The 13,961-nt window shown below is 39.3% G+C and overlaps 1 protein-coding gene across 17 annotated transcripts in view; it reads right to left on the bottom strand.

Annotated features, from left to right (window-relative positions):
- The window catches only part of TTLL5 (tubulin tyrosine ligase like 5), a 333,448-nt gene that overhangs the window by 232,550 nt on the left and 86,937 nt on the right, over window positions 1-13,961 (bottom strand). For all 17 annotated transcript variants that reach the window (XM_010588760.3, XM_010588761.3, XM_064292769.1 and 14 more), the window contains 3 exons: window positions 3,404-3,485; window positions 1,601-1,662; window positions 353-447 (listed from right to left, as the gene is read on the bottom strand). In XM_010588760.3, coding sequence (XP_010587062.1) covers window positions 353-447; window positions 1,601-1,662; window positions 3,404-3,485 — 239 coding nt within the window. The remainder of the gene's footprint in view (window positions 1-352; window positions 448-1,600; window positions 1,663-3,403; window positions 3,486-13,961) is intronic.

Raw genomic sequence — 13,961 nt, 5'->3', positions numbered from 1 at the left:
ATGTGGTAGAGTGATGGCCAGGAATTAGTAGGCTCCTTCTCTGTGCCTTGTTTATGACCATATCAATCTGAGGGGAAAAAAGGTGATTTTTAAGAAGAAGGAAAGGAAAAAATAAAGATGATGAAAAAAAAGAAGCCCAGAGAAAAGAAAAAAACAAAGAGCAGAGAGAAAATATGTTTGAAAGCATTGAGAGCATAAGCTATTGGCCATAGCTGGATAGAACTGCCTACTGTCTAGATGATCCCAAAAGTCTCCTGCTCCCAGTGACCTCACATCCTCAGCTGGCTCATTTCTATCAGCTGCCATTTTCTAGAAAGCCTCCTTTGGGCTCCCTGCTGCTAAATTTGCTTACCTGAGGTTTCTGAAAAGGGTTTCTCCTGGAAGTCTCAAAGGTGGGATAAATTGGCCGGGTTGATGACCTCTGGGCAGGATCTTGGCACACAAATCCTGAATGTGAAATGGGCAACATTAAAACCTCCCATTTGCTAAGAAATTAGCAGGTTTCACTGCACCTCTCCTTCAGTGTACAAACACAGTGTCACTGTCAAACATATTACAGAGATCCAGCTTCAGGGGGATTATGCCGGCCTCTCCCATACACACACTCTGCTTGAACTTCGAGCCATGATAACTGGCAAGAACAAGAATATGCACGGAGAACGTGCAGATCAATCAACCTCACTGGTTGGCGGCTGAACGTGATTCTGACTGAAAAAGAGATCTAGATTTTCAATGAACTTCAGAGTAAAGGTGCAAACCACCATTTTAGAACATACGGTTGTCAGTAAAAATTCGTTATTTTAAAGTGGCTTCCTGGACGGTGTCTGGAAAATGTTTTTACTGGGGGATTCCAGAAGTAAGTGAGGGGTCTTGTCCTATTACACGCTCCGCTTCTGCAACTGCTGATGGTGGTCTACAGGCAGCTTTCAAAGTAGGCTTTGTAGATTACCTATGGCTTAGACATTGGACTTGTGCTCATTTCATTTCCTTCCTAAAAAGATACAGATTCACATCCAAGGGAGAAGAGAGTAGCTAAGTTTTTCAGCATTTGCTGGTACACCATGTAATAGTTCATCTCAAATATATTTTATTATTTCTTTTTAGTGTACTTAAAAAAAAAAAAAAAAAACCACAATATACCTACCTGACCGCCCATCTCCATTTCAAAATTTTGGCTTATCTACTCAAAAAGAGATTTCTTCCTTGGGCTGCCCACTACAGAAGGGATCGTGTTGAGCTCAGCAGAGACTGTCTAGCAGAAATGTAGCCAGTCTCCTTTATTTTTAACAAGGCTTCTTCAGTGAGTTTCACTTTCCCTGCTTAGAGAAAAATATGCTTTCTCCAGATCTTTGCTTAATTCTCTTCCTCAGCTCATAATTCCTGTGCCCCAGGTCTCAGCCTTAGTTGTGGTTCAGCCTCAGGACAGGATGGAGCCAGGGGGAGTAGAAACATATAAACACTTCCTTGAAAATATAATTTTTTAGGACAAAACATTCAGCATAGCTCAGGAGCTGCCAGTTGGCAACACCTATAGAGCCGGACAAGATTGATGCTCTGGTAAGCTTTTACATGAGTGGAGTTCAGAAAACATACTACTCACCTACAATAGTGAACATATCTGAAATCATACTGGCTTTAACCTTTAGGTCCAGAGGTGCATCACTAACAGAACAGAATAAGAGAGCAATTGATAATGTTGTAGGTTAACAGAATAGCTGCCCCCTAACGGGCCTCAATATAGTAAAGTTTTCAAATGCCCATGATGAGCAATATACATCAAATTCATGAAAAGAGAACAAAACAAAACACAAAACAGCCAGGCAAATATACTAGAAATAAAACGCCAGTGTTTAACATGTCTCCTGTAAGGCAAGCAGTGCACTAAGGCACTGATTTCCTAACTTCTTCTGGAAAGTCTTGTGTAATTCAAAGTTTGTATAAGTCAAAACACCATTATCACTGTGGATTTCAGAGGTTCAGACTTTTAATATACTCTTTGATGAGTGTGTCTGTTATCCAAATTATTTTTAGCTGCAACAGTCAAATCAAATTCACATATAGGAGAAGAAACCTTGGCCATCTCTACTTTTTTTAAGGTTTCATTTTCTGTTCTATGTCAGTCTTCTTAGGCTTACAAATGAGGGCAAAAAGATACTAGTAATACCAAAACATCATCAGATGATGCAGCAGGAATCCGCAAGGAAACAGAAACAACATGGACAGGAAGCCAAAGGCCTCCCTCTGGCAGTGGCTGCCGATCCCCATGGCTTCTATGTTGAGATGTGCCTCCAGGAAACAGACTACTCTGGCTGCTGTGGCCAGTGCATCAGTCTGGGGCTCTCTAACACCGTACAGTGAAACCTGTGAAAGCTAGAACCTGTGTAAGGTGGAAACATGTCAGAGAAGGAAAACCCAAATGTCTTCCACTGAAATGAGCAACAGAAGAGTGGTAAGACTGCACCTTGTCAAAGGCAGAAAACTTGAGAGACCCAGAAAAACAAGGCAGTTCCATGAGTTCCAGCTCTCGTAGGTTTCACTGTATAATGTACCTCACTGGGCAATGTGCAAAAGGATGTCTTGAAAGAACTGTAGCCTAACATTTGAAGCATCTGTAATACTTTGCTCCACCTTACTACTGAGGTGGTTAAGCCAAATTCCCACCCCACAAAGTAGTCTATCTGGCTTTATTTGATTACTTGACATTTTGCCAGTATCTCTCTTCCTTTAAAAATTTAGCAGCTGGGTGGTCTTTGGCATAAATCTCTAGGCTTCTCTGTTTAGAAAATATATAGCTAATAGAAATTCTGGCCGCAGCTGAGCATATAAGCAGAATCTTCTCTGGTATTAAAAAATACGTCCCATTCCTTCTTCTAAAATAGGTTGGTTAAAAAAATTTTTTTTTCTAAATAGTCCTTGAAGTTTTTATACTTTAATCTTGGATACCAGGTCATGGGACAGGGTAAGTGGATCCAATATTATCTATAATACCCTAGGTCCAGCTGTACACCTGTACAGCATATGTGCATTTGATTTCATATAAACCTTTGGTAATAAAGGAAATGTAGTACCTGATGTACTTCTTTAGACTTAGCAGAAAACCTACAAAGTTTAAAAACATAAAACTGAGAATAACAATGAATGTAAAAACCATTCCTTAGAAGCCCAGTGGACAGAAAACATATGTTATAAACTGACGATGAAGACCGGGATCCATGGTTCTTGCCATTTTGACTTTGACAACATACCATAAAAAACCCTTCAAATTTAGAAATTCTAGTCATCTCTATCTACAAACTAGGAAAAAAAAAAAATCTCCTAGTACAAGAGACATGATCCTCCAGAAAAATGTTCTAGTATTACTCTTCGAAGGTCTGGCCTCTTCTAGTTAATGAAACTGACTTACCAGGCCAAAGAAGGAGAGAGATTCACTTCCAACAACCATGGCTTCAGAGTAGAATCTATGAGCACATCAAATCCATACAGTTCTGGAAATACAATACAACACAATACACAAGATCATTTTCCATGTCCCAACCTAAGAAAGATCTGGGAGAGTCAATCTAATCAAATCCTATCAGAGGCCTAGAAACTTGCTGAGTTTAAGTAGTAAATGGAAGTATAAGCAGAGAATCTTTCAAGTTCTGAAGAAATTAATCAAGCTCTGGGGATAATAAGGCAACAATCCTATAAAATTACACTCTTTGCATTATTCACTCTATCGACGTTTCTGAATTCAACACAGCAGACAAGTTGACTCTAGAAGAGTTAACAGGCATGATTCTCCTATGCTTATGAGTAAAAAATGTGGGGGAAAGGCATGAAACAAGCACATTCAATATCAACGTTGCTTTCAGCTTACTTTGGATGGTCCTCCCCATTACTCTTCTCCCTCCTCTCCCCGCCACACTCGGAAAACAGAAAGATAGAACAGCAGAATGCATCTCTCTAGAATCCCTCCATCACAATTTTTCCCAAACTAAGATCCTCCTTCTGTAACCTAGGTCAAGAAGACATCTAAGTATGAAATATAGTTATTCTTTCTCTTCTTCTGTGGTTTCAATTTCCTTTTAGAGATATAAAATAACCTCTACCAAACTGAGTCCAGCATAAATAGGTGGTATCCAGCTACCACCACTGACTGCTCTGACAGGGATCACAATAGAGGGTCTCAGACAAAACTGGGAAAAAATGTAGAACAAAATTATAACTCACAAAAAAAGACCAGACTCACTGGTCTGACAGAGATTGGAGAAAACCCGAGAGTACGGCCCCCGGACACCCTTTTAGCTCAGTAATGAAGTCACTCCTGAGGCTCAGCCTTTAGCCAAAGATTAGGCAGGCCCATAAAACAAAATGAGACTAAAGGGGCACACCAGCCCAGAGGCAAGGACTAGAAGGTAGGAGGGGACAGGAAAGTTGATAACAGGGAACCGAAAGTCAAGAAGGGAGAGTGCTGACATGTCATGTGGTTGGTAACCAATGGCACAAAAAACATGTGTGTTAATTGTTTAATGAGAAGCTAGTTTGTTCTGTAAACCTTTATCTAAAGTACAAAAAAGAAAAGAAAATACCATGGATCAAAAAAGACAGAAAGAAAGAAGGGAAAGGAGGGAGCCGATGGCAGCAGAGCAGAAGGACTGTGACAAGTCATCATAACATTAGTTATCTAATGTTATTAAAGAGTGGAGGGAGCCTGAGGATCAAGTTTCCATGGCTTCTGGATTCTTCACTGATTCTCACTCTCTAGCTTCCTGTCTGTTGCATGGAGCAAAACAAGAACCACAAGCAGCCTTTCTCCCAGAATACCTTGTTTTATGTAACAAATTCAGGGATGAGAGGTTAACTTCAGAGTCTCTGCTGGCAAACATCACTCTTAATATTACAATGAGAACCTCTCTACAGAAATCACAGTAGCTCAGTAGTCCACCTTAGTATACATATATCAAACATATCAGCTCAGGAGGCGGGGCCAAGATGACAGAGTAGTCAGATGCTTCCTGTCATCCCTCTTACAACAAAGACCCCAAAAAACCAGTGAACTGATTATATATGACAATCTAGGGAGCCCTGGACATCAAAGACAAAGCTGAGGAGTTGGACTGAATAGCAGGGGGAGGGAGTGACAGATCAAAAGCAGTGAGGACTTGCCAGACCTGACCTGGCTAGCACCCTGCAGGCTGGATAGGCTGGCGTGCATAGGCTGAGCCAAGCAGTAGCACTCGGGATGGGTTTTCCACATTGGGAGAAACCCAGCAACAGAGAGACTGCCCGAGCCTCTAGAACCAGGGAAAAGTGGCACTGAATTGGTGAAAGATAAGTATAAACATCTAACCTACTGCATGGATCAAAAAAACCTTCCCCTCTTTGGGAAGTGCCTCTCTCCCATTTACCTGCCCCCTCCCCACTCTGCTCTGGATCTTGATCCGGCTTCAGTGATCGCAGCATCCCCTGGGCCAGAACTGTGACCCTGGTGCTCCCTGAGCCATTCTCCTGACTTTAGAGAGGGAACAGATTAATAAACAGGAAAAAATAATCTGCCAGCTCCCCTAACCCGAGAACTCAAGGAAAGCACAGCCCCTTTGCCTAGGCACAGGCATAAGGGGTCCACAGACTTTGAATGCCTTTCATCGCTGCTCAGGCCTGTGTGGGACCATTTCAACAGCACAGGTCCTCATTAGAACTGTATAACACAGTATATACCTGACACCTATTTTCATCTGTATCTGCTATAAGGGGCGGTGGCAGATTCATGACATTTGATACCACCCTCCCATTAAGCAGGGTCCTCATCTACCCACATCAGGGGCCTGAGGACTGGTGGCTCCACCTAGCCACCCATGATAGGTGTCCGAGAATAAGTGGTACCTCCCAGCCCCTACAACCAACAGCATTGGGTGCCCAAAGTCCGGTTGCAAAAGCCACCCACCTATGTGCCCAAGGGAATAGGAACATGCCTACCACACAGGCACTCAGGGACAGCCGTCAGCCCCCTGCCTTGTTCAGCACATGACCACCTACTGCAGTCAGATACCTGTGCCTACTCCAATCACCCCTGCCTGTCTATGACTGTAGGTGAGAGCCTGCACCACACACTCGATGACCGATGACCTGGACACCTCATCTAAATCCACACAAGAAAAGTAAACGGATCCCTGGGCTCACGTACCTAGTAACAGATCTAACCACTTGGTGACAGGATGCGAGAGCTTCAAAGATGTCAATAATCAAAGCAGCCACACATGACCAACCTATTTGGGTATACCAAAACAAAACAAAACAAGAAGCTAGGACACAGTAAGCAAACATAAAATATAATCACTGATGGCTCAGAGATAACAGTCAATATAGAATCACATAAAGAGACAGACTATGATGGCTTCAGCAAGTGACCAAAACAAAGAACCAGGAAATCTCCCAGAGGAAGACAACTTTTTGGAATTGCTGGATGTAGAATTCAAAAGATTTATATACAGAGCCCTTCAAGAGATCAGGAAGGAGATAAGGCAAAATGCAGAACAAACCAAGGAACACACAGACAAACCAACAGAGGAACTTAAGAAGGTTATATAAGAGCATAATGACAAATTTAACAGGCTGCAGGAATCCATAAAGACACAGCAAACAGAAATCCAAAAGATTAATAATAAAATTTCAGAGTTGGATAACTCAATAGAAAGTCATAGGAGCAGAACTGAGGCAACAGAAGTCAGAATTAGTGAGATTGAAGATAAAGCACTTGACACCACCTTATTTGAGGAAAAATCTGATAAAATAATTAAAAACAAATGAAGAAATCCTAAGAATTATGTGGGACTCTTGAGTGATTGGAGTACCAGAACAGGGGGATAACCAAAAATACAGAGAGAATTGTTGAAGGCTTGAGACTTCTTGGCAGAAAACTCCCCTGAAAGAAGAGAAGATATCTACTCAAGAAGCTCATCAAAACCCACATAAGGCAGATCCCAAAAGAAAGTCGCCAAGACATTTTATAATCAAACTTGCCGAAACGAAAGATAAAGAGAGAATTTTAAGACTGGCTTTAGGCATAAATGAAAAGTCACCTACAAAGGACAGTCAATAAGACTAAGCTCTGACTACTCAGCAGAAACCATGCAGGCAAGAAGTCAATGACATGACATATATAAATCCTTGAATGGAAAAAAATTGCCAGCCAAGAATTATATATCCAGCAGAATTGCCTCGCAAATATGATGGTGAAATTAGGGCATTTCAAGATAAACTCTAGGGTTTTCATCAACAAAAACAAAAACAAAAACCAAGATTACAGGAAATATTAAAGGGAGTCCTCCATTTGGAAAATCAATAACACCAGATTACCACCCAAGACTAGAACACAGGACAGAACAACCAGGTATCAACCCAGATAGGGAAGTCACAAAAATAAATCAAAGCTAAAACACTGAAAATAGGGAAACAGAGACATCAATATGTAAAAGATGACAACATTAAAACAAAAAAGAGGGACTAAAAATGTAGTCATAGAACTTTCATATGGAGAGGAAGTCAAGGAGATATCAAGAAATAAAAGATTGGTTTAAACTTAGAAAAATAGAGGTAAATATTAAGGCAACCACAAAGAAAACTAACAAATCAACACATCAGAATAAAACGGAAGAAAAAACAAGACTCAGCAAATACAAAATCAACAATAAAAAAGATGAAAATACATAAAAATGATTCAGCACAGAAAATTAAGTGATACAAAGAAACTGTCAACAACACACACAAAAAAAGACATCAAAATGACAGCATTAAACTCATACCTATCAATAATTACGCTGAATGTAAATGGACTAAATGCACCAATAAAGAGATGGAGAGTGGTACAATGGGTTAAAAAAAACACGATCTGTCTATATACTGTCTACAGAGACACATCTTAGACTCAAAGACCCAAACAAATTAAAACTCAAAGGATGGAAAAAATATACCAAGCAAACAACCATCAAAAAGAGCAGGAGTGGCAATATTAATCTCTGACAAAATAGTCTTTAAAGCAAAATCCACCATAAAGGATAAAGAAGGACACTATATAACGATTAAAGGGTCAATACCAGGAGGTCACAACCATAATAAATAGTTACGCACAAAACAAAACGGCTCCAAAACAAATAGAACAAACTCTAACAGTGCTGTAAGAGAAACAGACAGCTCTACAATAAGAGTAGGGGACTTAAATACACCACTTTCAGTAAAGAACAGAACATCCAGAAAGAAGCAAGATAAAGACACACAAGATCTAAATGCCACAATTAACCAACTTGATCTCATAGACATATACAGAACACTCCACCCAACAGCAGCCATGTATACTTTCTTTTCCAACACACATGGAACGTTCTCAAGAATAGACCATATGTTAGGCCACAAGAAAAGCCTTAACAGAATCCAAAACATCAGAATATTACAAAGCATGTTTTCTGACCATAAAACCATAAAGTAGACATCAATAACAGAAAAAGCAAAGGAAAAAAAAAAAATACATAGAAACCAAACAACACCATGCTCAAAAACTACTGGGTTATAGAAAATATTAAAGACAGAAGAAATTCACAGAATCAAATGAGAATGAAAACACATTCTATAGACCAGAACTTTTGGGACACAGCAAAAGCAGTGCTCAGAGGTCAATATATAGCAAGAAATGCACATATCCAAAAAGGAAAAAGGGCCACGATCAAAACATTAACCCAACAACTCAAACAAATAGAAAGAGAGCAGCAAAAGAAGCCCATGGGCACCACAAAAAAGAAAATAATAAAAATGAGAGCAGAATTAAATGAAATAGAGAATAGAAAAACAATTGAAACAATCAACAAGACCAAAAGCTGATTCTTGGAAAAGATCAGCAAAATCGATAAACCATTGGCTAAACTGATAAAAGAAAAACAGAAGAGGATGCAAATAACCCAAATAAGAAATGAGACAGGTGGTATCACAACAGACCCAACTGAAATTAAAAGAATCATATCAGAATACTACAAAAAATTGTACTCCAACAAATTTGAAAACCTAGAGGAAACGGACGAATTTCTAGAAACACAGTACCTACCTAAATTAACACAAACAGAGGTGGAGCAACTAAATAAACCTATAACAAAAGAAGAGATTGAAAGCGTAATTAAAAATTTTCCAACACGGAACAGCTTCATAGGAGAATTCTATGAAACTTTCAGAGAACAGTTAACACTACTACTACTAAAGGTATTTCAGAGCATAGAAAAAGATGGAATACTCCTGAACCCGTTGTATGAAGCCAGCATAACCCTAATACCAAAACCAGGTAAAGACACCACAAAAAAAGAAAATTACAGACCAATATCCCTCATGAACATAGATGCAAAAATCCTCGATAAAATTCTAGCCAATAGAATTTAACAACATATAAAAAAAATAATTCACCGTGACCAAGTGGAATTCATACCAGGTATGCAGGGATGGCTCAACATTAGAAAAACCATCAATGTAGGGCATTTATACAGAGCCAACAGCCAACGTCATTCTAAATGGAGAGAGTCTGAAAGCATTCCCCTCGAGAACGGGAACCAGACAAGGATGCCCTTTTTCACCACTCTTTTTCAACATTGTGTTGGAGGTCCTATCTAGTGCAAATAGGCAAGAAGAAGAAATAAAAGGTGTCCAAATTGGTAAGGAAAAAGTAAAAGTATCCCTGTTTGCAGATGATATGATCTTATACACAGAAAATCCCAAAGAATCCACAAGAAAACTACTGAAACTGATTTAGGCAGATATCAACAAAATATTAGGACACAAGATAAACATACAAAAATCAGTTGGATTCCTCTACACCAACAAAGAGAACTTCGAAGAGGAAACCACCAAATCAATACCATTTATAATAGCTCCCAAGAAGATAAAATAGTTAGGAATAAATCTAACCAGAGACATAAAAGACCTATACAAAGAAAACTACAAGACACTACTGCAAGAAACCAAAAGAGAACTACATAAGTGGAAAAACATACCTTGTTTGTGGATAGGAAGATTGAATACTGTGAAAATGTCTATTCTACCCAAAGTGATCTATAGACAGTGCAATCCCGATCCAAATTCCAAAGACATTTTTTAATGGGATGGAGAAACAAATCACCAACTTTATATGGAAAGATTAGAGGCCCGGGGTAAGTAAAGTATTACTGTAGAAGAACAAAGTGGGAGACTTCACACTACCTGATTTTAGAACCTATTATATGGACACAGTAGTCAAAACAGCCCAGTACTGGTATAACAGATACAGAGACCAATGAAACAGAACTGAGAAGCCAGATGTAAATTCATATACCTATGAGCAGCTGGTATTTGACAAAGGCCCAAAGTCTGCTAAATGGGGAAAAGACAGTCTTTTTAACAAACAGTACTGGTATAACTGAAAATCCATCTGCAAAAAAATGAAACAAGACCCATACCTCACACCATGCACAAAAATATGCTCAAAATGGATCAAAGACCTAAATATAAAATATAAAACGATACAGGTCAGGAAGAAAAAATAGGGACAATCCTAGGAGCCCTAATACATAACTAAAAATGCACAGACATTAGAAGATAAACTAGATAATTGGCAGCTCCTAAAAATCTAACACTTATGCTCATCAAAAGACTTCACCAAAAGAATAAAAACACAACCTGCAGACTGAGAAAAATTTTGGGCTACGACAGATCCAATCAGGGTCTAATCTCTAAAATCTACAAGATACTGCAAAATTTCAACAACGAAAATACAAATAACCCAATTAAATAATGGGCAAAGGATATGAACAGGCACTTCACCAAAGAAGACATTCAGGCAGCTACCAGATACATGAGGAAATGCTCACGATCACTAGCCATTAGAGAAATGTAAATCAGAACCACAATGAGATACCACCTCACCCCAACAAGGCTAGCATTAATCCAAAAAACACAAAATAATAAATGCTGGAGAGGCTGTGGAGAGATTGGAACACTAATTCACTGCTGGTGGGAATGTAAAATGGAATAACCAATTTGGAAATTGATTTGGTGCTTCCTTAAAAAGCTAGAAACAGAAATACCATGCAATACAGCAATTCCACTCCTTGGAATACATCCTAGAGAAATAAGACCCCTCACACAAATAGATATACACATACACATATTCATTGTAGCACTGTTCATAATATGTTCACAAAAAGATGGAAACAACCTAAGTGCCCAACAACGGACAAACGGATAAACTATGGTATATTCACACAATGGAATACTACACAACGATAAAGAATAATGATGAATCTGCAAAATATCTCGTAACATGGATGAATCTAGAAGACATTATGCTGAGTGAAATTAGTCCGTTGCAAAAAGACAAATATTGTGTGAGATCACTACTAAAAGAGCTCAAAGAAGGTTTAAACACAGAAGAAATCATTCTGTGATGGTTATGAAGGTGAGGAGGGAAAGAGAGGGGAATTCACCAACTAGATAGTAGGCAAGAATTATCTTAGGTGAAGGGAAGAACAACACATAATACAGAGGAAGTCAGCACAACGGGAGTAAACCAAAAGCTAAGAAGTTTCCTGAACACAACCAAACACTTTGAGGGACAGAGTAGAAGGGGCAGGGGTCTGGGGACCATGGTTTCTGGGGAATATGATTTCGGGGGACATCTAGGTCAGTTGGCATAACAAAGTTTATTAAGAGAATGTTCTCCATCCCACTTTGGTGAGTGGCATCTGGGTTCTCAAAAGGCAGCAAGTGGCCATCTAAGATGCATCAATTGGTCCCAACCCACCTGGAGCAAAGAAGAATGATGAACACCAAAGACACATGGAAAATATTAGCCCAAGACACAGAAAAGACCACATAAACCAGAGACTCCATCAGCCTGAGACCAGAAGAACTAGATGGTGCCCAGCTACCACCAATGACCACCCTGACAGGGAACAGAGAGTCCCTCATGGAGCAGGAGAAAATTCACATAAAGAGACCAGACTTAATGGTCTGCATAAGACTACAGGATTCCCAGAAGATACAGCCCCCAGACGCTCTGTAACCCAGAACTGAAGCCATTCCTGAAGCCAACTCTTCAGACAAAGATTAGACTGGACTATAAAACACAAAATGATACCCGTGAAGAGTGTGCTTCTTAGTTCAAGTAGATACACAAGACTAAATGGACAGCTACTGTCCACAGGCGAGATGAGAAGGCAGAAAGGGATAGGAGCTGACTGAATGGACATGGGAAATCTGAGGTGGAAAGGAGAAACGTGCTGTCACATTATAGGGAGACTAACTATAGTCTCATAACAATATGTGTTTAAATTTTTGTATGAGAAACTAACTTGAGCTGTAAACTGTCACCTAAAGCACAATTGAAAAAAAAAAATCAGACTCAGAAGTCCCACACACTCCCAAACATTCCACCCTTTTGTCTTTCAAATAAAATTTTTAGACCTTTTCTCCAAGAGAGAAGACTAGCTTCCCTACAGATTGACTATAGGTCATATGATGAGCTCAGACCCACAGCACACATCCAAGTATTTCCTAGAAATTTCTTCTGAAACAAATTTCCTTACTTCAAAAAGGATTCCTTCTTTCATTTTCCCATCCTCTTAAAAACATAGAAAAATAAATGTAGACTTCTTAAAAAAAGGCCAGAAAGGCTCTCTTCTAGAACACAGGAAGTCTGAAGTTACACGATGCAGTATTAAGAATCCTAGAAGTCTAGATCTGCGTCCTTCTCTTAACTCTACCATTCATTCACTGTGAGAATCATTTATCTCTGAGGTTTCCTTAGCATCCTTTGGTTTCCTTTACCCTCTCTATTCATCACCGCTTGCTAACGTATGGATGTTCAGGAACCCTAAGTCCAGAATTCCTATTTATGCAATATGGATTCAAGCAGACATGTGTATTCTAATTTCTTCCAGGGAAAAGTTTCCATGAATGAATTGGCTTTCATGGTAATTATTTAGGCTTCTGTTTAATTTTCAAAAACAATTATAAACTATAAAAGAGTTTGAGATGGGCTTCACCTTCATGTAACTATATAAAAATCACATATAAAAATCACATATTATCTATACAGTACTTTAAAATGTAAAGGAAGCTCTTTCACCTATCCTCTTTTGGAAACAAACTCATAGCTTTTATGCCTACTACATTCTTCTGAATATTTTACCTAATCTTCAATAATTCCAGAGAATATACTCCCCTTAACCTGAGAAAAATCTTTTGGCATATAGCACTAAATAAGACACTGAAAATGAAAACTAACTGCAAAATCTACATCATTACACAAGAAAGAGGATACAAAGTAAGTTTGATTGGAGAAGAAAAACACTGTCTTCAGTTTTTCCAAGCTAAAGCACAGGATTCGAATGTTTCAGAAGCTGGTACTGTTATTACTAACAGTATGAGGAACAGGCTGGAAATAACAATCAATGCACATGTTGAGCCGGTCTGTAGAACTGGCCACAAGTGAAGACAAATTTAGAATAACAATCAAAGAGACCCGCTGTTTAAACACCTCACATTAAGCAGCTGTCACATTTACGTAACTATTTCCGCAAGTCAGAGGCAAATTTGAAGAATCTCAGTTGGCAGGCTGAGAACCAGTATCTTGGGGAGGTAAGAAAAATAAATAAATAAATAAAAGACCCAAAGAGAGAACACGCCCTTCATAGCCCCAACTGAATTTTCCTTCAAGTGAATAAAATCTGTCAGTGCTATCCCATCTCTGTGGAGTGTACCCAAACTACGAGATTGAGCCTCAAATCTAACTACACCTGCACCTGGGATAGGGCTTGGATCTTCCGACGCTTAGGAGGGGGAGAAGAAACATACTCATGTGTACAACATTACAGCACACTGCAAACCCAGTTCATTTAAGAGGCTGGAGTAGGGCGAGAGGAATGGGGTGAAAACCTCAGCTAAAGAAAAATAATTTGTGTCCTTGGCGG

This window comes from Loxodonta africana, chromosome 10 (assembly GCF_030014295.1).
Source record: "Loxodonta africana isolate mLoxAfr1 chromosome 10, mLoxAfr1.hap2, whole genome shotgun sequence".
Lineage (NCBI taxonomy): Eukaryota > Metazoa > Chordata > Mammalia > Proboscidea > Elephantidae > Loxodonta > Loxodonta africana.
The sequence above is the reverse complement of the archived record's forward strand: the minus strand, read 5'-3'. Positions and strand labels throughout refer to the sequence as shown.